Raw genomic sequence first — 23,409 nt, forward strand, 5'->3', positions numbered from 1 at the left:
CTTAAAAAGTAATACAAACGGATGATTGTGATGCATTGACAATGTAAAACTTTTTATACTGACAGTGCATAACAATTAATCTCTTATTTTTTTACTAAAGATTATAAAAATATATAATTAGACTAATAGATGGAATATTTTTTTAAAATAATCCAATACATGGAAAGTTGCGTCTACAAAATAAAAATAAATTGCAATTTCAGTTATTCTATATGTTTCTTATTATCATTTAATATATATTATACATATATTTATTGAAAAAACATTGATTGTTGTACTAATTTTTGTTACAAAATTAATTTTATATTCTTCATTTATAATTTATTGTATGTTATAATTTCTAATGATGTTATTTTCTAACAACTATTATTATTTGAAATTATAGGTGTTTAAAGTCAAGACATTAAGAGACAAGATACAAAGACAACAATATAGTATAATTTGATGTAATTATGTGTACAGTGTAGGTTATTTTGTGCCATTTTGGTTTTAATGTAATATACAATTTTTTGTTCCTAATGGAATTGTGTCATTTGATATAATACAATTTTCGGTCTAATTCAATTCACACATGGGTGTATTGTTGTTTTTGGTCTGATACGATTCAGAAATATTCAGGTTAAAAATATGAGAATATTGAAAAGTTGAAAAATATATATAAAAACAAATAATTTCACAATGATTTTTAATTCAACCGTTGTTATAAGTAGAGCACGCTATCAGAATAATAAAAAGGAAAGAATGGCGTTGATAAGATTCGAACTCAGGACCTATAAATTATTTCACAACAGGTGTTTTATGTAATCGTTTTTATAAGTAGAGTGATATCTAACTTATAGCCATGACCACTCTCCCGTTGTGGAAATCAGCATACATGCAATCACACGTTACCTAATAACGGGCGTGAAACTATTATTATATGTGTTTCACAACCGTTATTATATGTATTTTTGTAGTAGTGTCTCCCCTTAAAATACTTATCCCTTTAGGTCCCATGCTTGAGGGATTACGTACATTTTGGTCTCTCCTCCTAAAGCACTTCTCCCATTTGGGGACTCATGTTTGAGGGACTATGTATATTCATGTCTTATCATAGGTCGGGTATGAACCCGGGCATGAAGTAATAAGTCGGGTGAGAGCCCATAAACAGATAAATATTTGGGCCAAGATAAGGAAGGAAACCCAAGGTAGACATGTCCCATTAGATGACAGAAACATCTCTAGGTAGATACAACTATTAAAAACTTATTAATAAGCATAAATGGTCAATCACGGACAAGAAGCAAGGGAATCAGGCCCTATTGAATGACCTCACGCAGACGGAGAGACATATGCATTTATGGCTCATCAGTTGATCTTACGAAGATTGAGTCTACTAGATTGTAAATGGACAGCCTGAGAAGAATTAGATATTTTTCACATTTTTCATACAACTCATACCAAAACTAATCTTACAACCTTAACTAGCTTAGCTCCGATAGGATTATCAAATAGTGTACACTTTGTGTACGGTGATAATCTAATAAAAACTAAATGTCAAATAAATTTTTGATAGAACTAAACATAAAATTTTGTAAAAACTAAAAACATATTTAACCTGTTGTAAATCATATAGTAACTAAAACATTTTTACCCCGTCGGAAAACATATCATCATGTTCAATAAACTAATCCATTGATGCAAATCATATATTTTTATTAAACTAAAATCCATTTAAAGATCTTTTATTAGAGTTCCAAACATGAAAGACATTATTTGCTCATTTTTGTCTACTTCAAAAAAAGATATTCTAGAAACTAACAATTTAAGCTTTGAACATATCCACACATGTTTCTTTTGAAAGCCCTCTATTCCAGAATTTCTTGTAGTATTCATTATATTCAAATTCCTTGTATTGAGCAGGATGATCATTGTCTATGAGTTGAGGAGCTGGTTTCATGATTGCATCTGGTGATGGACAGTAGAAAGTTGGAATAGACATCCTCTCTTTCTCACTATTCACCAATGCTCTATGCAGCACACTCTTATACCTATCATTGCTTATCACCTATAACATGCATAAATAAGTAGTTTTTTAGTTATTTATAGGAATGAAAAATAAGCGTTAATGCTAAAGTTATTAGGAATAATTACCTGAATTTGGTCACCAATATTGACAATAAAGGTGTTAGGAACAGGATTTATAGTAACCCATTTACCATCCTTAAGAACTTGTAAACCAACAACATCATTTTGCAGCAAAATAGTGATAACATTTGGGTCAGCATGTGCTGGTAAACCATATGTTAGTTCTGGCTCAGGACATGGAGGGTAGTAGTTAATAGCCATGTGTTGTCCATGTTTGCCTAATGCTTTGTTTATGTAATCTTTTTCTAAACCTAAACTCTCTGATATTGCTTCAAGCAATCTCAATGCCAAGTTTCTCAGTTGCTTGCTATACTCTGCCACATCATCCCTATATATACATCACAAATAAATAAAATTGTGAATAAACATTTGAAATAAAAATATAAAATACATATAAAATAAATTTATATATATATATATATATATATATATATATATATATATATATATATATATAATATATATATATATATATATATATATATATATATATATATATATATATATATATATATAGGTTCCGTTTGTTTGATAAAAATAACGGTTGATTAATGAATTAACTTATAGTTTATAGTTGATATCTAATAATTGATGGTTTATAGTTTATAGTTGATGGTTGATAGTTGATCAACGACATGAAATGTTTAGTAAAATTAACGGTTCAACTAACTTACAAATATAAAATGACATAAATAAAAAATTTAATATTTATTTATTTTATTTTAAATTAAAATAAATTATAAAAGATAAAAAAGAGTTTTTATTAAAATAATAAGAATAAAAATGAAAGAAAAAATTATAATATATAAACTATAAGTCAAAATATTACTTGAAATAATATCTGGAAAATAAATTATAGATTAATAAAATGAACTATAAACTTATAATGAAAAGACCGTTATCAAACAAATTTAAATTGTATATAAACTTATAAACTATAAACTCGTAAAATATGACTTATCAAACATAGCCTCAAATTTTAAAATTTAGATAATATTTTGTCTGATATTTACTTCTCTTTAAAAAAAATAGTTTTTAAGAAAATAATGTTTTAATTATATGATCCAAGAAAGTAAGTTAAATGTAATTAATTAAACGGAATTATTCATGAATATCAAATTAAATAAAATGTTTATACTAAACTCATGTTGAGTTTTAAATTCAATCGTTTGTATTTTTATATTTAATAAAAATGAAAAAAAATTAATATGAATTGTCTTATCTCAATCAAATGGTAAGCAATTCAATATGAATAGAATTCAACCATCTAATTAGAAATGCATAGTTTGATTTTAACACAATAAAGACTTATATGGCAAAAATGTTATTTTGTATCCATTAAAAACTTATATGTATTCTTAGTGTAAAATAAATTGAAACTTCTTTATCATATATTTAAATAAGAACAATGATTAGTTCTATATTTTTGAACCTGAAAGAAGGAGGGTTTGCAGGCCATTCATGAACATAATCTTCAAGAGGATGGCAATGAAGTCTCAAAAAATCTCTCCAATTTGAAACTTTCTCAGTCTTCACATTAAAACTCGTTGAAAGTCTTGTCGGCTTCAATGGATCTTCGAAGTAACTCTTCATCCTCTCACTCTCCGACATATTAAAGAACTCTTTCGACACATTCATCATATCACCTAGCACCTCCTCTGGAACCCCATGATTCACAATCTAAAAATACATTTAAATAAATAATAAAAAAAATTAGATCACATACAACTATACATGTGGAAAAAAATTTCGAACGGTTTACTCCGTCAATATCTGATCGAACCGTTTGGATTTCAAATAGATATAACCGAGGTTAATATTTAAACTCGTCGATCATAACACAATTACATAGTTTTAATTATTATAGACTAGAAATCTGATCATACCACGTTGATAAATGATGTTGTATGTGTGACAATAATCTAAATTCAAAAATTCAAAATTATTATAGTACTCATAAGAAAATAAGAAGTTGATAAGATTAAGATGTATACTTGAAAAAATCCATAGTTTTGACAAGCGTGAGCAATTTTTTGGATGATTTCAGAACGATCTGAGGAATCTAAGCCTTGAAGATCAATGATAGGAATGGAATCATTAGTGGATGATAGGAGTAGAAGATCTGGACGGTCACCAATGGGTCTGATGAAATTTGAAGGGACATGATTTAAGGTGGAAGCAAGGTCTGTTACTAAAGGCTTCACGGTTGTGGCCATATTATATTGTAAACGAAAGTTTCTAGGATTTGTGACAATTGATTGATGAAGCAAGACAAGAACTTGTGACTATTTGTAAACAAATTTCATCGGTGATATGTTAGTTGTTTATTGGATCATCATTGCTTATGTCATTATTTATCATCACATTTGTGATGTCATATTTAATGAATTTTTTATTTTATTTTAGAAAACATTTCATTTTTTTATTAAAAAATCATGTCATTTGAAAATTTTAGTCAAATCATGTCATTTAAAAAAAAACATATTTAATGAATTTTATTTTACTAAAATAAAATTGTTAAAGGAAGTACCATATTTTACTAGTAGTGTACATTGCATTATATAATAAAAATAGAAGAATTTTAAAGTTGAAAATAATATTTATTTTAAAATTAATTTTTTGATTAAATATTGATTTATTATAAAATGAGTATTATTTTTTGAATTTAATTGATATACATTGACAGTGTAAAGATTTTTTACACTGTCAGTTAATCACAACCATTGATTTATTTAAAATGTTTGACTTTTATTTTAACCACTTAAAAAGTAATACAAACGGATGATTGTGATGCATTGACAGTGTAAAACATTTCATATTGACAGTGCATAACAATTAATCTCTTATGTTTTTTTAAAGATTATAAAAATATATAATTAGACTAATAGATGGAAAAAAGAATTTAAATAATCCAATAGATGGAAAGTTGCCTCTACAAAATAAAAATAAATTGCAATTTCAATTATTCTATATGTTTCTTATTATCATTTAATATATTATACATACATTTATTGAAAAAACATTGATTGTTGTACTAATTTTTGTTACAAAATTAATTTTATTTTTATAACATATTGTTTTAGTTAATTGAGTAATCTCTCTATTCCATGATAAGTTATTCAATTAATCACGAGTTTCTAAAATATACCTTTATCAAATATTAATAAATTTAAAATTATCATAAATGTATTATTAAATAAATTGAATTTGAAATATGAAAACAATATTAATTAAATAATTTAATTAAAAAAATTAATTAATATTATTAAAAGTTTAAAAAAGATATTTTAAAATAATTATTATGAGACGGAGCAAGTAGTAAGTTGGTTGAGATACACTAATCAATAATATATCAAATTTAATTTTTTATAACAAGTATAAAAAACGTAATAAATAAATAAATAAATAAATAATCTCTTTTCTCCATACATCAGTGGCAGTGTGTGCATGTGAAGTATAAAACCCAATGAATAAACTAATCACAGCATAAGTTTAAACTATGCAAGCACTTGCATAAATACGAACTCATCAACAACAAGCATAACCAAGCATAACATGTCACATACACTTGAACACAAAATAAACAAAAACACTTCCAGATATATTCTTCATGTTGATTTTAATTTGATATAGTTCACTTTCTTTTTTCTTTGGAAGGTTAAAAAAAACTATTTTTTAAGACTTTTGACTGCATTCTTTAATTATATAGGTGGTTTTTATTTTTTATTTACAAAATCATTGATGAGTTTTATTTTTCTGTTACAATTATTCCTTATAATTAAAATGGTTTTAATTTTCTGTTATAACACTTATATGTTTAATACCTACAATTTCAATTCCATCACTTGAAATCTTATTTGTATTTACTATTATTTTTAACTTAGTTATCAACTAATCAAACATTTCAAACAAGTATAATTAAAATTATAGAAATTATTAAACCACTTTTGATTATCACAATAGTTTCCGTTAAGACTACATAAATAATACACTTTTGTTCTCTTGACATGCTCTTAATTACATGGGAATTGTCTCATTGCAACTGAATCCAATAAGTTGGATTTATGTCAAAGTCTCTCAATATTAGTTAGAATACAAAAAGAGTTTGTCAACTCTGCCGCTTTTCTTCCATCTTTTCAACATTAAATCCATCTCGACTTACTCATACCGGGGGATTAGGGTTTACTCTCCCTCAAGCATGATAAGAAGATATTCGGGGTGTATGTCGAGAGTATGAAAAATTTCAGTGATTGGTATTACTTGGTCACTCACCTCACTAAGGTCATTCACACAAGTATCTATGATACCCAACCCGACACTTCTCTAAGATGCTCTATCATATTATCTAAATTCAACTAAAACCATTTCTTGGCCGCCCATGGAACTTATGTTTACATTCCTGATGATGTGTCTCAAAACGAGGCATGTTTGAAAAATAAGCTAGTGTTCTAGGGTGGTTTGGATTTTGTTAACCACACTGCTTCTTCAACCGTTGCATCGAGAAAGGAAGAGAGATGGTACATAAAAACTCGTTTTCTAGTGGGAGCGACCATCAAAGATTAGAAGTGCAATATTTTGGTAAGGGGTGGAAAACTCCCCTTTTTCTCCTTTATTGTTCCAAATTGGGTGTTCTATTTACTTGTCTTTCTTCTTACAAATAAGATAGTTATTATAAATCAATTTCCTAGATGAGGATGGTTTCTAAATATATACCATCTTCTTATGAGGTTGTGACTGTGATGACTTAAGTGGAGGCTCACTCTTTGGGAAAGCTTGCAATTTAAACCTCTTAATCCCCTCATTATCCAGAGTTGTCGAAGATGCGGAATTCTTCATAGTGACCTTTGGGAGAGGATATAATGAGGTAATTGCCAAGAGTAAAAGGTGAAGGTTCGTGAATGAGAGGTGTTTATGGAGTTCATTTGGCTGGTAAGCCTGTTTTCAAAAGGCCTTAGAACGGAGAGCTATATTCGGGGAGGCCATGTCATGGGAAAAACTCTCTATCAAACTCGTTGGGCGTGTCTTCATTGTTCCTTGCTTGTCTTGGTCCTCGAAAATCTAGGGAGATTTGATCTTTCATCCCCGAAGAGGAATACACGTATTTCACAAGCATGACTGAAGATATTCGTCAAGAAGACATGGCAGAGATGTTGTATAAGATGCGCAACGAATCTTCTATCTTGGATTTTGGAGTTGTGGGTAAGGGTGAAGTCTTAACACCCGAATGCCTTCAAAAATAAAAAGAAAGGCTTGAGGAACATATTGGTGCCCTTGTTACCTAGAAGGAACAAAGTATAAGTGAGCTTGTCAGGCAGGTTAACCTCTTAAGGTAAATAGGGGATGAGGTGTGATTATTTGGGTATCCTCACTTATTGACTGAGAAAGTGAAAGTGTTGACTATAGGGATAAAAGTGAGATACCTTATTGACGTATGTCGAGAAGGATTTCTTTGATATAGAAACTACTCTTACAAATGGAGGTCCTTAGGTGAAGCCCGAGGACGTTCGAAGAAGGTTTGAGATCATTTGTATGAAATCAAGTACGAGAATGTTCACTTGTCTAAGAAGTATGCAAAGGTCGTGGATTTTAGTTAATGTATTATGCAAGTAACTTTCGAGAATACCCTAAAGCAGGTTAAATGTTTTCAATGTGAGGAAATAATATTGTGGGATCAATTTGACGTTGAGCATGCGATAATAGATGGGAGGGTGGAAGTTCCTGGCGAGGATTCACACTCACAGGTGTTACTTATTTTGTTTCTTACTAAGTTGTATTTGTAAGGATGTCTCTTGTTGATCAATAATTGGTTACGATTTCCATATATTTACATTATTTTTGAGTTTACTTCAATAAGAAGCATTACTAAAATTGTTACTTACTATGGTACGTACCTTTGAAGGTTACCATTGTAGTGCTAAAGTTAGTTTCCTTGGATGTTTGATAAATGTTGTGAGGCCATGCTTTGAAGCTTTATTGGAAGTCCCTTAGGAGCAAGCCTGACCAAGTGTTTATTCCTTCTCTCTTCCCCCAAGTTTAGACTTGGTTCGAGGTCAACGTAATGGGATTTCACCTCCTATAATACGGAGTGGCTAGCTATCAAGAGGGGGTGAACTTTAACCACCACCTTTTCTTCAAGGTTAGGTGTTCTTGTTTGAGCGACTTTCTTTTTAGGATGTTTATTACTTTTAGTCATACGACATCGCTCATTTGTCTTAGTCATGATTTTCTTTCCATGATAACGAAGGAAAGAATTTTTTGAAGAACTCATTTATTTGCTAAAAAAATTATGGCATAATGAAATTAAGCCTTTATATATAATGATAAAAGTACCAAACAAAAAAGACTTAGTCGTTGCTTTATCGGTGCATGCAGTGTCTCCTTTGCGATGAATTTTTTTCTCATTATAGTCTCACAGGTCGACCATTATGGTGGGCCTCTAGGTTACCTCTATGTCTCCTATTGGATATTGAATAGATATAAATCTTAGGTTATCCTCTCATTATTGTCGTGTACATTCATTGAGTTAGAATACTTCATATTGTACCTATTAGGGAACACCGATCCTTCATTGTGATAATTAACTGCCATTGTCTATATGCTACAAATATTTGTGTATTCGTTGGGCTTCGAAGAGGTCAACACATCTTGCTAAAAAATTGTCATAAGTTTTGCGGTACTTCATTTTCAGGTGAACGGGGGAAGCCACGATGTCAAGTGTTAGAGAAAAAGGTCTTCCTAGAATGCAGTTGTATACACTTTTGCATGGAACTACAAGGAACTATAGATCCACCGTCCTAGTTACGGAGACAAGTTCAACTTGAAATAGGATCTTTATGAATACAAATGTCTATCAAAGAAGGATAAAGATCTCAATCAAGGTTCAAGAAAATGATCAAGCTTACAAAGCCTAAGATGATTTGGAATTCAAATGGAATTGATCATTACATAAGGTATAATATCACTTCACTTTTATTAAACCTTGAAGTGCTAAAAAATATTCATCTCATATTCTCTAAAGGTTTCCCAAACATTCATACATCACACATTATCAAACCATAACTTTTCAAAGGAAAAGATTCAAATTTTACCATAGTGTAATCGGTTACGTTATTAGTGTAACCGGTTACACAATATCTCTGCCAACCAAAATATAACTGTTTTAAAGGGTGTAATTGTCTAAACCAAAAGTGCAACTGGTTACACATGCAAAAAAGATGGAAAAAACTAAACCATTATAATGCCTTTTCATTGTAATTGTTCATGAGTATTTCCTAGCCCATTGTATCAAATCCTAGAGGTATTATGGGATGTATTTAAACCTAGAAACATTTTGCTGCATAATTTTCATTTATCATAGAAAAGTTTCTTCAACCATTTGATAATTTAAGTTATATATTATTATGAGTCGTTTATTAAAAGGGGATATCACATTTCATAATTTTGGAAAGTGACCAAAATCATTGATTAATCAAATGTCTTTTTATCAATTTGATGTAACTTATTTACCAAGGTGTGGTGACAAACAAGTATAGAAGAAAGTGGTGTGAAAAAGAAAGTGGGGAGCTTTCTTACTTATGTTAGAAGATTGTAAGAGGGTCTTGGAGTGAGGCTTGTACAAAAATCTAACATAGTGAAAATCCTTCGAGATATGAAGGGACTAGATGTACCCTTAAGTTGAAAAGAGGGACTACGATAAATCTCTTGTGTCTTTTACTTTCTTGCACTTTATTTTTTCTGTACTTTCATTCAAATTTCATACATTTAATTTCAGGAAAAAAAATAAAAACGAAAGAATTGCCATGTAAAATATAAAAAAATAATCCTGAAAACCTAATTCACCTCTCTCTCTCTCTCTCTCTCTCTCTTTCTCTCTCTCTCTCAGGTTGCACTTTATAGTTACATCGATGTCTTGTATTTCTTCAAGTGTGACCAGAAGAAAGCACAATGGTCGGGTTACCGCGTTGTTGAAGACTTGTAGGTCGGAACCCGTATAAGGTGATAACTTTTCTTTCTTTAATCCTAGATTTTCAAAGATTTTTTCATACGTGATATCACATAAGCTTCCTTATGGACCTTCTTGAAACATCAAAATTTGTCATGGTTGTTCTTTCAACTAAAGGGAAATCGCAATATTAAACGCAACAGAAAACAAAACAAAAAATCCCTTAATTTGATCCTTACGAATGATCATGATGAGTGACAGAAATTGTTACCTCTTGTGGTGATTAAAACCTTTAATCCAGAATTGAATGAATGATCACGAGCATTGAGCAAAGAAAAATATCTTTACTCAATCTATACGAACATCGTATCTTCAATCTTAGTGTTAACTATTATGAATGAAGAATTTGATATATATATATATATATATATATATATATATATATATATATATATATATATATATATATATATATATATATAGAGAGAGAGAGAGAGAGAGAGAGAGAGAGAGAGAAAGAGAAAGAGAAAGAGAAAGAGAGAATATATATATATATATATATATATAGAGAGAGAGAGAGAGAGAGAGATAGATAGAGAGAGAGAGAGAGGGAGAGAGTGTGTGTGTGTGTGTGTGTGTGTGTGTGTGAGTACGACATTGGTTTCACAAACCGAATCTCATCAAGTGAAAAAGCTTTTGCATAAGGGTTTTATTTATAAAACCACTTATGTGGTATACAAGTTGAAAAATCATTGTTAAGTGGATCATACCTTATGGTGTACTATATTTAACTTAATCCCATGGTACCTTACAGTATTGTGTATTCCAGTTAAGTGCATCATACCTTACAATAATTCTTATTTCACTTACCTATTCTATCTCTCATAAATCTCTTTGTATGTGTGTGACCCTGTAGGTTCTCGTGATGTTGACAATTATATTAAATCATACATTTAATCTAATAAATAGTGAATGGTATCTAGCCACAGTTCACTACTACCAAAGTCACGAAAATGTTATATGATATGATAAAACCTTTCTGGGATAATGCTTGCGTGTAAAATTGTTCTTTTTCCCTCATGTCTATATTGAAAAGAATGCATAGACGGTGTCACCCTTGTCGGATTCAATATTGAGCCCTTAGAGATATATTCTATTACGTATGATGGGAAAATTCCATATAGGTCACTCATGTCCCTCTGCGTGATTTATGGAGTACCTATTAACCGTCTTTATGGTCATCCTATTATGGAAAACAATTGATTGGGAATAAAGTACTCTATTCCACATCTAGGGTTCAAAGTTGTTTTAGGTCAATGGGTGGTATACACCACTATCACCATGAGATTAAATCATGACACTTTGCATAATATTCTATGTAGTGTTCTCATAGTATTCCAATCTAGTATATTATTACTCCTAATATTCATTAATTAGACTAGATATTATAGGGACTTTATTATTTTGGAAAAACAAACTAAGCAAAGAAATGCCTTTTATTATTAATAAGTAATTCGATACAATACCAAGTTCTAATAAAACTATTGGCCTCTAGGGTTTACACAAACAATATCCCACTAGAACTAGAGCCAATCGGGCATATACATAATACCCATAGGTCTAATATGGTCGTCATGCTTCTACTATGCAAAAGGCTTAGTTAGTGGGTCAGCGACATTATCAATTTTTGGTACTTTGCATATCTTCACATCTCTTTTATCTATTATCTCTCGAATGAGGTTATATCGCCTAAGTATGTGTTTGGATCATTAGTGAGATTTAGGCTCCTTAGCTTGTGCAATGGCACCATTATTATCAAAATAGAGATCAATGGGATCAATAATGCTAGGGACTATGCCAAGTTCACTAATGAACTTATTGATCCAAACAACTTCCTTTGTTGCATTTGAGGCATCAATATATTTGGCATCTATTTTAGAATCAACAATAGTATCCTACTTTGAACCTTTCCAGCTCACAACACCATTATTTAAGAAAAACATGTAACCAGATTGCAATCTAAAGTCATTCTTATCTATCTGGAAGCTAGCATCAGAGTATCCAATTACACATAGCTCTATTTTACCCCAGTATATCAAGAATGGGTCATTAGTTCTTCTCAAGTACTTAAGGATATTCTTAATAGCAACCCAATGAGAATCATTGGGATCAAATGGTATCTACTCGTTGCACTTAAAGCATACGGGACCTTTGATCGAGTACATAACATGACATACATGATAGATCTTATTGCAGATACATATGGAATCTTATTCATGTGATCCCTTTCTTCTTTAGTTGAAGGGTGTCATACCCCAATTTTTTCCCTCATTCAATAAATTGATGCATTCATCAATACATCTTCATCATTTGCACATCATAGCATGCATTTCATCTCGCATAATGCCTAAAATATCAGTCAGAATAAATTTTCAGATTTACAGACGATCGGTTGAATCGATTCTCAAATGTACGTAAAATTAGCAGGCGTAAAATTTCAAAATTGAGCTTGCAGACGTCAATTTTGCTGAATCGATTCTCAATTTTGCTGAACTCGGTATGCAACAGTTACGACTCTCTAGAGGGTCTGGTAAGGACCAATGAAACGAGGAGTAAGATTTTGGGATCTTATGATCGCTGAAAACCTTAAACCTCAAACCATACAGGTAATACTTCGACATTTTCAGCACAAAAATCACAGATGCTAACTCTAAATCATAGGTAGGATAATTCCTCTCGTGAATCATCAGTTGCCTCGAAGCATATGCAACAACTTGACGACTCTGCATAAGCACACCATCTAAGCCCATCTTGGATGCATCATAATACACAACAAAATATTTTTTCACATCTGGTAAAATCAAAATTGGCATCGCCATCAACCGATTCATCAAATATCAAAAAATTTCTTCGCACTGGATATCCCACACATAAGCTTGGCCCTTTCGAGTCAACTGAGTCAGAGGCAATGCTAACTTCAAAAATCCTTCTATAAACCTCCTATAGTAATCATCCAAACCCAGAAAACTTATGATCTATGTAACTAACTTAGGACTCTCCAACTACAGCATTGCATCTACCTTAGACAGATCAACCTCTATACCACCCGTGGAAATAACATGACTAAGGAAACTCACTTCTCGCAACTAGAACTCACATTTGTATAATTTACCATACAACTTCTTCTCTTGCAAAGTCTATAACATAACTTGCAGATGTCCTACATGCCCTTCATCTGATTTAGAGTACACCAAAATGTCGTCTATGAACACCACAACAAACTAATCCAAGTAAGGAAGGAAGATTATACTCATATACTCCATGAACCCACCTATGGAATTAGACACACAAAACAGCATCATTGAGTACCCATAGTGACTGTATCGAGTTTTAAATAGAATCTTCGGAATATCTTCTTACTTTACTCGGATTTGATGATAGTCTGATCTAAAATCAATCTTGGTAAACACACAAGCTCTAACGAACTGGTCTATAAGGTCGTTAATTCTGAGAAGAGGATACTTGTTCTTGATAGTACCCTTATTTAGTTGTCGATAATCAACACATAATATCATGATACCATCCTTCTTCTTAACCAACAGCAATGGCGCTCCCAAAGGCGATACACTAGGTCTGACAAACTTCTTCTCCAATAGACTTTCTAACTATTTCTTCAACTATCCCTACTCTGATGTAGACATCTTATACGGTGCCATCGATACATGTCTAGTACCAGGTACTAAATATATGGCGAACTCAACTTCTCTCTCGTGGAAAGTCATTAATGTCATTTGGGAACACGTCTGGAAACTCACACAATACACCATAGTTAGATCAACAAACACCGTTTTGCCTTCCACTCTCATGGAAACAAACATCATGATCATCTGATCATATTCCCTCAATAAAATCTTTATTTGACTGGCGGACATGAATCTAGAGTTCGTACTCTCTTCAGGTTCGGTAAACAACGCAACCTCATTCAAAACTTGCATCCTTGCAATTTGTAGCATGTTGAACCAACCCTTCAAACCTGAAACATCTCAAAGAAGAAAAAGCTCCTCCCATACTTGTTTCAATCCTGCTCCTACTGACAAGTGGTTAGGAAGAAAAACGAGCATCGATAGTGTTCACACACATGTCATATGTCCCCCCTATAAAAAATAAACTTTGATGGGAACTTCATTGATTTTGAGCACGTCTCAAATATTTATCGCGTCGGATAGTGTATTTCATATAATTTTTATTAATTAGAGAATATAAAAAGGCCAACAAGCTTTCTTATTTATTAAAACACTAATTTCATTCAGCGTATTTTCATCATTAATCTTATAACAAACAAACTTCTACATGAATTTTCTTAAAATCATAGAAACTGTTGAACGACTAATGAAATTGCATCAATCTTTGCGGAGATGATAATCTTAAATATTTACTTTTGTTGTTGTGACAACAACCATCATGACCTTCTTTTCAACAACGAAAATATGAGGCATCCTCCCTCCAAAAAGAAAAAATACAAAGCAGTAACCATCGGTTAAAAATAATCAACATTAAAGACTTTCAGAAGGACAACATCTTAATCATGAAGATCAATAACATAGGGTAATTTATTTCATTTTTAAACAAATCCTTCACCCACATATCATGAAATTACTCCAAATATTCCACCACTTACCTCTTTGTGTCACTAAGACTGGCTAGAAGAAATCTTGTGATAAAGAGGGACTCGCCTATCCTGTATAAAGGAAACCTATAAGATCCATCCTTCTTAAAGATAACATAGGGCATCGGGGGCTTCCCTTAACCCTAACAAACTTGTCCTTCCAAAATTTTGTAATTGGAGGTATAAGGGGAAAGCAAAGCCCTCTCTCGGATTGTGCTCACAGATACCCACCCATCATAGGATAGTCTTTTTTATTCATAAAAGGAAAAGAAGATCTTATCGGTGGGTGTGATACCCAAACCCCAGCAGAGGATGTGAAATCCTTGGATGAACGCACAACTATTTGGAAGAAGTTGAAAGGGAGGAAAAATTTAGCACCTTGAGGACGTCGGAATCTAAAATGATGAAGGGGACGTCGACCCCAAAATATTCAAAAAATAAAAGTATAGAAATAGAAACATGTATTTTCTACCTTGAGAGGTCACCGCATGCAGATATTTTCACCACAAACACATGGTGCCAAAATAACATTGTTTTCACTTTCAGTGTTGGATAACTTCGGGCTAACTCAAAAATTATTTATCCAAATGTCTTCTAGATAGATGGAACCCAAACTTAGGAATTCTTTAAAAAAGGAGATCAGGGGTGTGGCATAAAGCTCCAAGATAAATTCAAAAGAGCATGAGGAAGAAGACACCAAATCAGTGTCATTATCGCAAGACAAATTATCTAAAGAACGTAACATATATCTCTCCACAAAAGTATAATCCACTTCCCCCGTTCTTTATTCTGAAACTTTTAGGCATTGATTCCACAAATTGATTATCTCCAAAATGTTTTAGGGCTCTATAACTCTTCCAAACTCGTCACACTTACGAATAAAAGCCATAAGTACAAATAAATTAAGAAAAGAGTAAAGATTTTACGTGCGATAGTTAGAAAATTACAAACAAGAAAGGAGAAATGAATTTAACAAGAAGCACTAGAGGATGTTGAGAAAAGACAAAGCTCGAACTTGTTTGTAATAAGGAATGACAATGCTTATTTAAGGCCATATGTGGAAAACATTAAAACGGATGCATTTAAGACTAGTAGCCTAGAAACATAAAGGTAATGATGACCCGACTTTTGTGTCAGTCTCAAGGAAGTAAATGGTAATTTAAACTAAACCCTTGATAAAAAATAGGAAGGCCAAGAGTCAAAAGAGAAAACTCTATGAAATGGGCCATAACTTATTATCCCTGGCGAAGAGACATATGCCCATACCTATAAATTGAAATTATTGAGCATCTTGTTTCCTTCCCCTCAAAAAGAGCATCTCACCCCTTTGAGCCCCATGCATTAGGGACTATACTCCAACCTTAGTCGGGCTTGAGACCGGTTTTGTAACATATTGTATATTTTCCACTCTTCATGAAAAAAGCGAGTTTATTGTTTGTACACCCAAGACGTCATAGTCTTCTTTTGAGTTTGAGGAATGATGTGTATATTTCGGCCTCTCCCCTAGAAGAAATTTTCCCGTTTGGGTCTTATGCTTGAGGAACTTTGTATATTATAGTCTCTCACTGCTAGAAAATATACCTTTGGTGACACAGTATTACAATGGTCATTTTTCCACCATAGTCATATCACATTTTTTACGCGCAAGTATGTTTTTTGTACTTTATTAAGAAACTTTTTATCATGGTTCCTAAAAATAACCGTGGTCATAGAATTTGGATGACAACCTTCCAGTCCCAGCATCAATATTTTTCTATTTTTTCAATAAAAATAGGCATATGTTCCTTTGCATTTATTGTTATTTAAAAATTGAATGTATAACAACAATAATTGTTTCATTCTAAGTGGTTATATGTTCCGTATTTTACTACAGTTAAAGCTTGCAATCATTGTGAAATTATTTCCCCAAAATTAAAACATAACAGGTACTTCATTTCGTTCATAACACATAAGGGTATCCTAGTGAACGAGACGACAACGACAGTGAAATCTTCACCATGTTCATCCATTTCTGGAAATGAAATCAACATTCTCTTCGATTCACAGTACGTTACCATTCTCTCTCTCTCTCTCTCTCTGAAGCTTCTGAATGTTTATGTCCTTCGCTAGGATTATTTATCATTCTCTTTCTCTGATGCTTCTGAATTGTTAATGTTCTTCGCTAGGGTTACTGGTTTATTTTTAAAACAGATAAATGGTATTAGGATGTTATGTGTATTGACATTGTCATGTGTATTGTTAATGTTCTTCGCTAGTATATTTTATTTTCCTTGTGTTGTTTGCATGAATATAAAAAAAAGGTCAAAGAAAGAAATATTACATCATCTATGTTGTGATAGAATATGTCAAAATTATACAACACGAATGTGGCATTGAGATGTAGATAATAATCAAAATGTGACGTCACAAATGGATGAAGATCATGAAGATATGGATGATTGACTGGAAGACATGATATGTGATATTGGAGAATTGTCTTATATGAAATCTCATATTTATTATACTTTATGTATCGACAAAGATACATCTTTATATAATGGGTGCACCAGTTTTACACGATTGTCTGCGTTGTTAAAATTGTTTAATCTGAAGTGTCTTTATTTAAATGCAACTGGGTTCCCAATAACAATGATTTACAAACTGATGAGTTAGTACTTACACGGGTTGACTTTGGCAAGGAAACTTATATGACCGAACTATTCATCATGGCTACTCAAGCAAAACAGGTTTTTTATGTGACAGACCCTACAGACTTATCAAAAATAGATGGTCAATTGTTCTCAAAGGAAAACACATTCCTCATAGTAATGATGAATGTTTTGATATTCCTTCCACTTCTTCTTATGCAACAAAAATGCATACTTCATATGAAGAAGTTGATAGAGATGATGTACATGTTATTCGTAACGATCATCAAGAAGACATATGGGAAAATTAACAGGTAAGTATTTTATATTCTTCATTTATAATTTATTGTATGTTATAATTTATAATGATGTTATTTTCTAACAACTATTATTATTTGAAATTATAGGTGTTTAAAGTCAAGACATCAAGAGACAAGATACAAAGACAACAATATAGTATAATTTGATGTAATGATGTGTACAGTGTAGGTTATTTTGTGCCATTTTGGTTTTAATGTAATAAACAATTTTTTGTTCCTAATGGAATTGTGTCATTTGATATAATACAATTTTAGGTCTAATTCAATTCACACATGGGTGTATTGTTGTTTTTGGTCTGATACGATTCAAAAATATTCAGGTTAAAAATATGAGAATATTGAAAAGTTGAAAAATATATATAAAAACAAATAATTTCACAATGATTTTTAATTCAACCGTTGTTATAAGTAGAGCACGCTATCAGAATAATAAAAAGGCAAGAATGGCGTTGATAAGATTCAAACTCAGGACCTATAAATTATTTCACAACAGGTGTTTTATGTAACCGTTTTTATAAGTAGAGTGATATCTAACTTATAGCCATGACCACTCTCCCGTTGTGGAAATCAGCATACATGCAATCACACGTTACCTAATAACAGGCGTGAAACTATTATTATATGTGTTTCACAACCGTTATTATATGTATTTTTGTAGTAGTGTCTCCCCTTAAAATACTTATCCCTTTAGGTCCCATGCTTGAGGGATTACGTACATTTTGGTCTCTCCTCCTAAAGCACTTCTCCCATTTGGGGACTCAGGTTTGAGGGACTATGTATATTCATGTCTTATCATAGGTCGGGTATGAACCCGGGCATGAAGTAATAAGTCGGGTGAGAGCCCATAAACAGATAAATATTTGGGCCAAGATAAGGAAGGAAACCCAAGGTAGACATGTCCCATTAGATGACAGAAACATCTCTAGGTAGATACAACTATTAAAAACTTATTAATAAGCATAAATGGTCAATCACGGACAAGAAGCAAGGGAATCAGGCCCTATTGAATGACCTCAGGCAGACAGAGAGACATATGCATTTATGGCTCATCAGTTGATCTTACGAAGATTGAGTCTACTAGATTGTAAATGGACAGCATGAGAAGAATTAGATATCTTTCACATTTTTCATACAACTCATATCAAAACTAATCTTACAATCTTAACTAGCTTAGCTCCGATAGGATTATCAAATAGTGTACACTTTTTGTACGGTGATAATCTAATAAAAACTAAAAGTCAAATAAATTTTTGATAGAACTAAACATAAAATTTTGTAAAAACTAAAAACATATTTAACCTGTTGTAAATCATATAGTAACTAAAACATTTTTACCCGTCGGAAAACATATCATCATGTTCAATAAACTAATCCATTGATGCAAATCATATATTTTTATTAAACTAAAATCCATTTAAAGATCTTTTATTAGAGTTCCAAACATGAAAGACATTATTTGCTCATTTTTGTCTACTTCAAAAAAAGATATTCTAGAAACTAACAATTTAAGCTTTGAACATATCCACACATGTTTCTTTTGAAAGCCCTCTATTCCAGAATTTCTTGTAGTATTCATTATATTCAAATTCCTTGTATTGAGCAGGATGATCATTGTCTATGAGTTGAGGAGCTGGTTTCATGATTGCATCTGGTGATGGACAGTAGAAAGTTGGAATAGACATCCTCTCTTTCTCACTATTCACCAAAGCTCTATGCAGCACACTCTTATACCTATCATTGCTTATCACCTATAACATGCATAAATAAGTAGTTTTTTAGTTATTTATAGGAATGAAAAATAAGCGTTATTGCTAAAGTTATTAGGAATAATTACCTGAATCTGGTCACCAATATTGACAATAAAGGTGTTAGGAACAGGATTTATAGTAACCCATTTACCATCCTTAAGAACTTGTAAACCAACAACATCATTTTGCAGCAAAATAGTGATAACATTTGGGTCAGCATGTGCTGGTAAACCATATGTTAGTTCTGGCTCAGGACATGGAGGGTAGTAGTTAATAGCCATGTGTTGTCCATGTTTGCCTAATGCTTTGTTTATGTAATCTTTTTCTAAACCTAAACTCTCTGATATTGCTTCCAGCAATCTCAATGCCAAGTTTCTCAGTTGCTTGCTATACTCTGCCACATCATCCCTATATATACATCACAAATAAATAAAATTGTGAATAAATATTTGAAAGAAAAATATAAAATACATATAAAAATAAATTTATATATAGAGGTTCTGTTTGTTTGATAAAAACAACGGTTGATTAATGAATTAACTTATAGTTTAAAGTTTATATCTGATAATTGATGGTTTATAGTTGATAGTTGATAGTTGATAAGCGAATTGAAATGTTTAGTAAAATTAACGGTTCAATTAACTTATAAATGTAAAATGACATAAAAAATATTTAATATTTATTTATTTTATTTTAAATTAAAATATATTATAAAAGATAAAAAAGAGTTTTTATTAAAATAATAAGAATAAAAATGAAAGAAAATATTATAACCTATAAACTATAAGTTAAAATATTACTTGAAATAATATCTGGAAAATAAATTATAGATTAATAAAATAAACTATAAACTTATAATGAAAAGACCGTTATCAAACAAATTTAAATTGTATATATACTTATAAACTATAAACTCGTAAAATATGACTTATCAAACATAACCTCAAATTTTAAAATTTAGAAAATATTTTGTCTGATATTTACTTCTCTTTAAAAAAAATTAGTTTTTTAAAAAATAATGTTTTAATTACATGATCCAAGAAAGTAAGTTAAATGTAATTAATTAAACCGAATTATTCATGAACTTGAAACTAAGATCAAATATCAAATTAAATAAAATGTTTATACTAAACTCATGTTGAGTTTTAAATTCAATCATTTGTATTTTTATATTTAATAAAAATGAAAAAATTTAATATGAATTGTAGAACCGCCAATTTAGGGGGTCGGGGCCGAACTTTTAACACCCCAAAATTTCTAAAAATAAATTAGCACCCTAAAATAAAGGCCCATAAAATTCAAATAAAGCCTTAAGGCCCCATCATTTTATAAAGTTGACTTTTAAAAAAAAATTGACCTTTTTTTTTAAAGAAAAAATTATTTTATTATTTTATTTTCATAAAAATCATTTTTTTCAAAAAATATCAACTTTTTTATTTTAAGAAAAATTCGATTTTGTTTTAAATAAAATTAAACTTTTTTATTTAAAAAAATCGATTTAATTTTTCGGAAAAAATCGATTTTTTTTATTTTAGAAAAAACTTTGACTTTTTTTTTCTATTTTCGAAAAAAAACAGTTTTTTTTATTTTCGAAAAAATTCGGGTTCTTTTTCAAAAAAATCGACTTTTTTATATATAAAAAAAATCAAATCTTTTACTTTCAGGAAAAATCGACTTTTTTCTCGAAAAAAATCGATTGTTTATTTTCAAAATAAAATTGATATTCTTTTTCGAAAAAAATATTTTTTTCTTTTAAAAAAGAATTGACTTTTTTTTTGAAAAAAATTGATTTTTTATTTTTAAAGAAAAACCGTCTTTCTCATTTTAAAAAATTAATCAGTTTTTTTTACGAAAAAAATATTTTTTTTTTCAAAAATATCAATTTTTTTAAAAAATACTAAAAATTTTAATACTTTAAAAAAAATCGATTATGTTTATTTTTAAAAAAAAATAATATTTTTTTTTTAACAAAATCAGGTTTTTTTTTGAAAAAAAAATAGTTTTCAAAAATATTTATTTAAAAAAATAAAATATGTTGTTTCAAATAAATTATATTTTGAGCCCTCATTTAGACTTTTTAAAAAACAAAAATATGAGGGGCTTAAAAATAAGGGGCCAAATAGCTATTGATTTAGTAGGGGACCTAAAAAAATGGGGTCATATAAGAGCCTAATTGTTAGGACTTTATTATTTAGGACTTTTTTAACCCCTCTAATGAATTGTCTTATCTCAATCAAATGGTAAGCAATTCAATATGAATAGAATTCAACCATCTAATTAGAAATGCATAGTTTGATTTTAACACAATAAATACTTATATGGCAAAAATGTTATTTTGTATCCATTAAAAACTTATATGTATTCTTAGTGTAAAATAAATTGAAACTTCTTTATCATATATTTAAATAAGAACAATGAATAGTTGTATATTTTTGAACCTGAAAGAAGGAGGGTTTGCAGGCCATTCATGAACATAATCTTCAAGAGGATGGCAATGAAGTCTCAAAAAATCTCTCCAATTTGAAACTTTCTCAGTCTTCACATTAAAACTCGTCGAAAGTCTTGTCGGCTTCAATGGATCTTCGAAGTAACTCTTCATCCTCTCACTCTCCGACATATTAAAGAACTTTTTTGACACATTCATCATATCACCTAGCACCTCCTCTGGAATCCCATGATTCACAATCTAAAAATATATTTAAATAAATAATATAAAAAAATTAGATCACATACAACTATTACATGTGGAAAAAAAATCGAACTGTTTACTCCGTCAATATCTGATCGAACCGTTTAGATTTCAAATAGATATAACCGAGGTTAATATTTAAACTCGTCGATCATAACACAATTACATAGTTTTAGTTATTATAGACTAGAAATCTGATCATACCACGTTGATAAATGATGTTGTATGTGTGACAATAATCTAAACTAAAAAATTCAAAATTATTATAGTACTCATAAGAAATTAAGAAGTTGATAAGATTAAGATGTACTATACTTGAAAAAATCCATAGTTTTGACAAGCATGAGCAATTTTTTGGATGATTTCAGAACGATTTGAGGAATCTAAGCCTTGAAGATCAATGATAGGAATGGAATCATTAGTGGATGATAGGAGTTGAAGATCTGGACGGTCACCAATGGGTCTAATGAAATTTGAAGGGACATAATTTAAGGTGGAAGCAAGGTCTGTTACTAAAGGCTTCATTGTGGCCATATTATATTGTAAACGAAAGTTTCTAGGATTTGTGACAATTGATTGATGTAGCAAGACAAGAACTTGTGACTATTTGTAAACAAGTTTCATCGGTGATGTTTGTTGTTTATTGGATCATCATTGCTTATGTCATTATTTATCATCACATTTGTGATGTCATATTTAATGAATTTTTTATTTTATTTTAGGAAGCATGTCATTTTTTTATTAAAAATCTTGTCATTTGAAAATTTTAGTCAAATCATGTCATTTAAAAAAAATCATATTTAATGATTTTTATTTTACTAAAGTAAAATTGTTAAATAAAACATGGCATTTAAATATGTTTATAAAAAGGAAGTACCATATTTTACTAGTAGTGTACATTGCATTTATATAATAAAAATAGAAGAATTTTAAAGTTGAAAATAATATTTTTTAAAATTAATATTTTGATTAAATATTTATGTATTGTAAAATGAGTATTATTTTTGTACTAAAGATTATAAAATATATAATTTGACTAATAGATGGAATATTTTTTTTAAATAATCAAATAGATGGAAAGTTGCCTCTAATAGAAAAAAAAATTGCAATTCCAGTTATTCTATATGTTTCTTAAAAATATATAATTGAGATAAATATATAATTGAGATAAAAATAAAAATAAATTATTGAAAATTGTGTATTGAATTTATCAAAAATTTATAATTAATAATCTTATTTATTTTTCCAATACAAATTTTCTATTTGTGGGTTTCTTTACATGTGCCCTTG

The 23,409-nt window shown here is 30.3% G+C and overlaps 2 protein-coding genes across 2 annotated transcripts; both read right to left on the reverse strand.

The window, feature by feature from the left end:
* Nucleotides 1-1,637: 1,637 nt before the first annotated feature.
* On the reverse strand, nt 1,638-4,420 carry LOC127076155 (protein DMR6-LIKE OXYGENASE 2). Its single transcript, XM_051017730.1, has 4 exons — nt 4,122-4,420; nt 3,560-3,807; nt 2,134-2,455; nt 1,638-2,047 (listed from the first exon to the last, which is right to left on the reverse strand). Exons 1-4 carry the CDS (start codon nt 4,341-4,343, stop codon nt 1,805-1,807), a joined length of 1,035 nt encoding a protein of 344 aa, XP_050873687.1. The 5' UTR covers nt 4,344-4,420; the 3' UTR covers nt 1,638-1,804.
* A 14,600-nt stretch (nt 4,421-19,020) lies between these two features.
* Nucleotides 19,021-22,755, reverse strand: LOC127076156 (protein DMR6-LIKE OXYGENASE 2). The gene is made up of 4 exons (XM_051017733.1): nt 22,435-22,755; nt 21,869-22,116; nt 19,517-19,838; nt 19,021-19,430 (listed from the first exon to the last, which is right to left on the reverse strand). The coding sequence occupies exons 1-4, from the start codon at nt 22,651-22,653 to the stop codon at nt 19,188-19,190; spliced, it is 1,032 nt and encodes a 343-aa protein (XP_050873690.1). The 5' UTR covers nt 22,654-22,755; the 3' UTR covers nt 19,021-19,187.
* Between the last annotated feature and the right edge of the window lie 654 nt (nt 22,756-23,409).

Source organism: Lathyrus oleraceus, chromosome 4, assembly GCF_024323335.1.
Source record: "Lathyrus oleraceus cultivar Zhongwan6 chromosome 4, CAAS_Psat_ZW6_1.0, whole genome shotgun sequence".
Classification (NCBI taxonomy): domain Eukaryota; kingdom Viridiplantae; phylum Streptophyta; class Magnoliopsida; order Fabales; family Fabaceae; genus Lathyrus; species Lathyrus oleraceus.

Bases quoted from the DNA above. Each gene is read 5' to 3' on its own strand.
- LOC127076155 (XM_051017730.1), bottom strand. From the start codon at position 4,343: ATGGCCACAACCGTGAAGCCTTTAGTAACAGACCTTGCTTCCACCTTA. The intron at 3,808-4,121 runs GTATACATCTTA...ATGTATTTTTAG, and splicing joins AAAACTATGGATTTTTTCAA to ATTGTGAATCATGGGGTTCC. The intron at 2,048-2,133 runs GTAATTATTCCT...TGCATGTTATAG, and splicing joins ATATTGGTGACCAAATTCAG to GTGATAAGCAATGATAGGTA.
- LOC127076156 (XM_051017733.1), bottom strand. From the start codon at position 22,653: ATGGCCACAATGAAGCCTTTAGTAACAGACCTTGCTTCCACCTTAAAT. The intron at 22,117-22,434 runs GTATAGTACATC...ATATATTTTTAG, and splicing joins AAAACTATGGATTTTTTCAA to ATTGTGAATCATGGGATTCC. The intron at 19,431-19,516 runs GTAATTATTCCT...TGCATGTTATAG, and splicing joins ATATTGGTGACCAGATTCAG to GTGATAAGCAATGATAGGTA.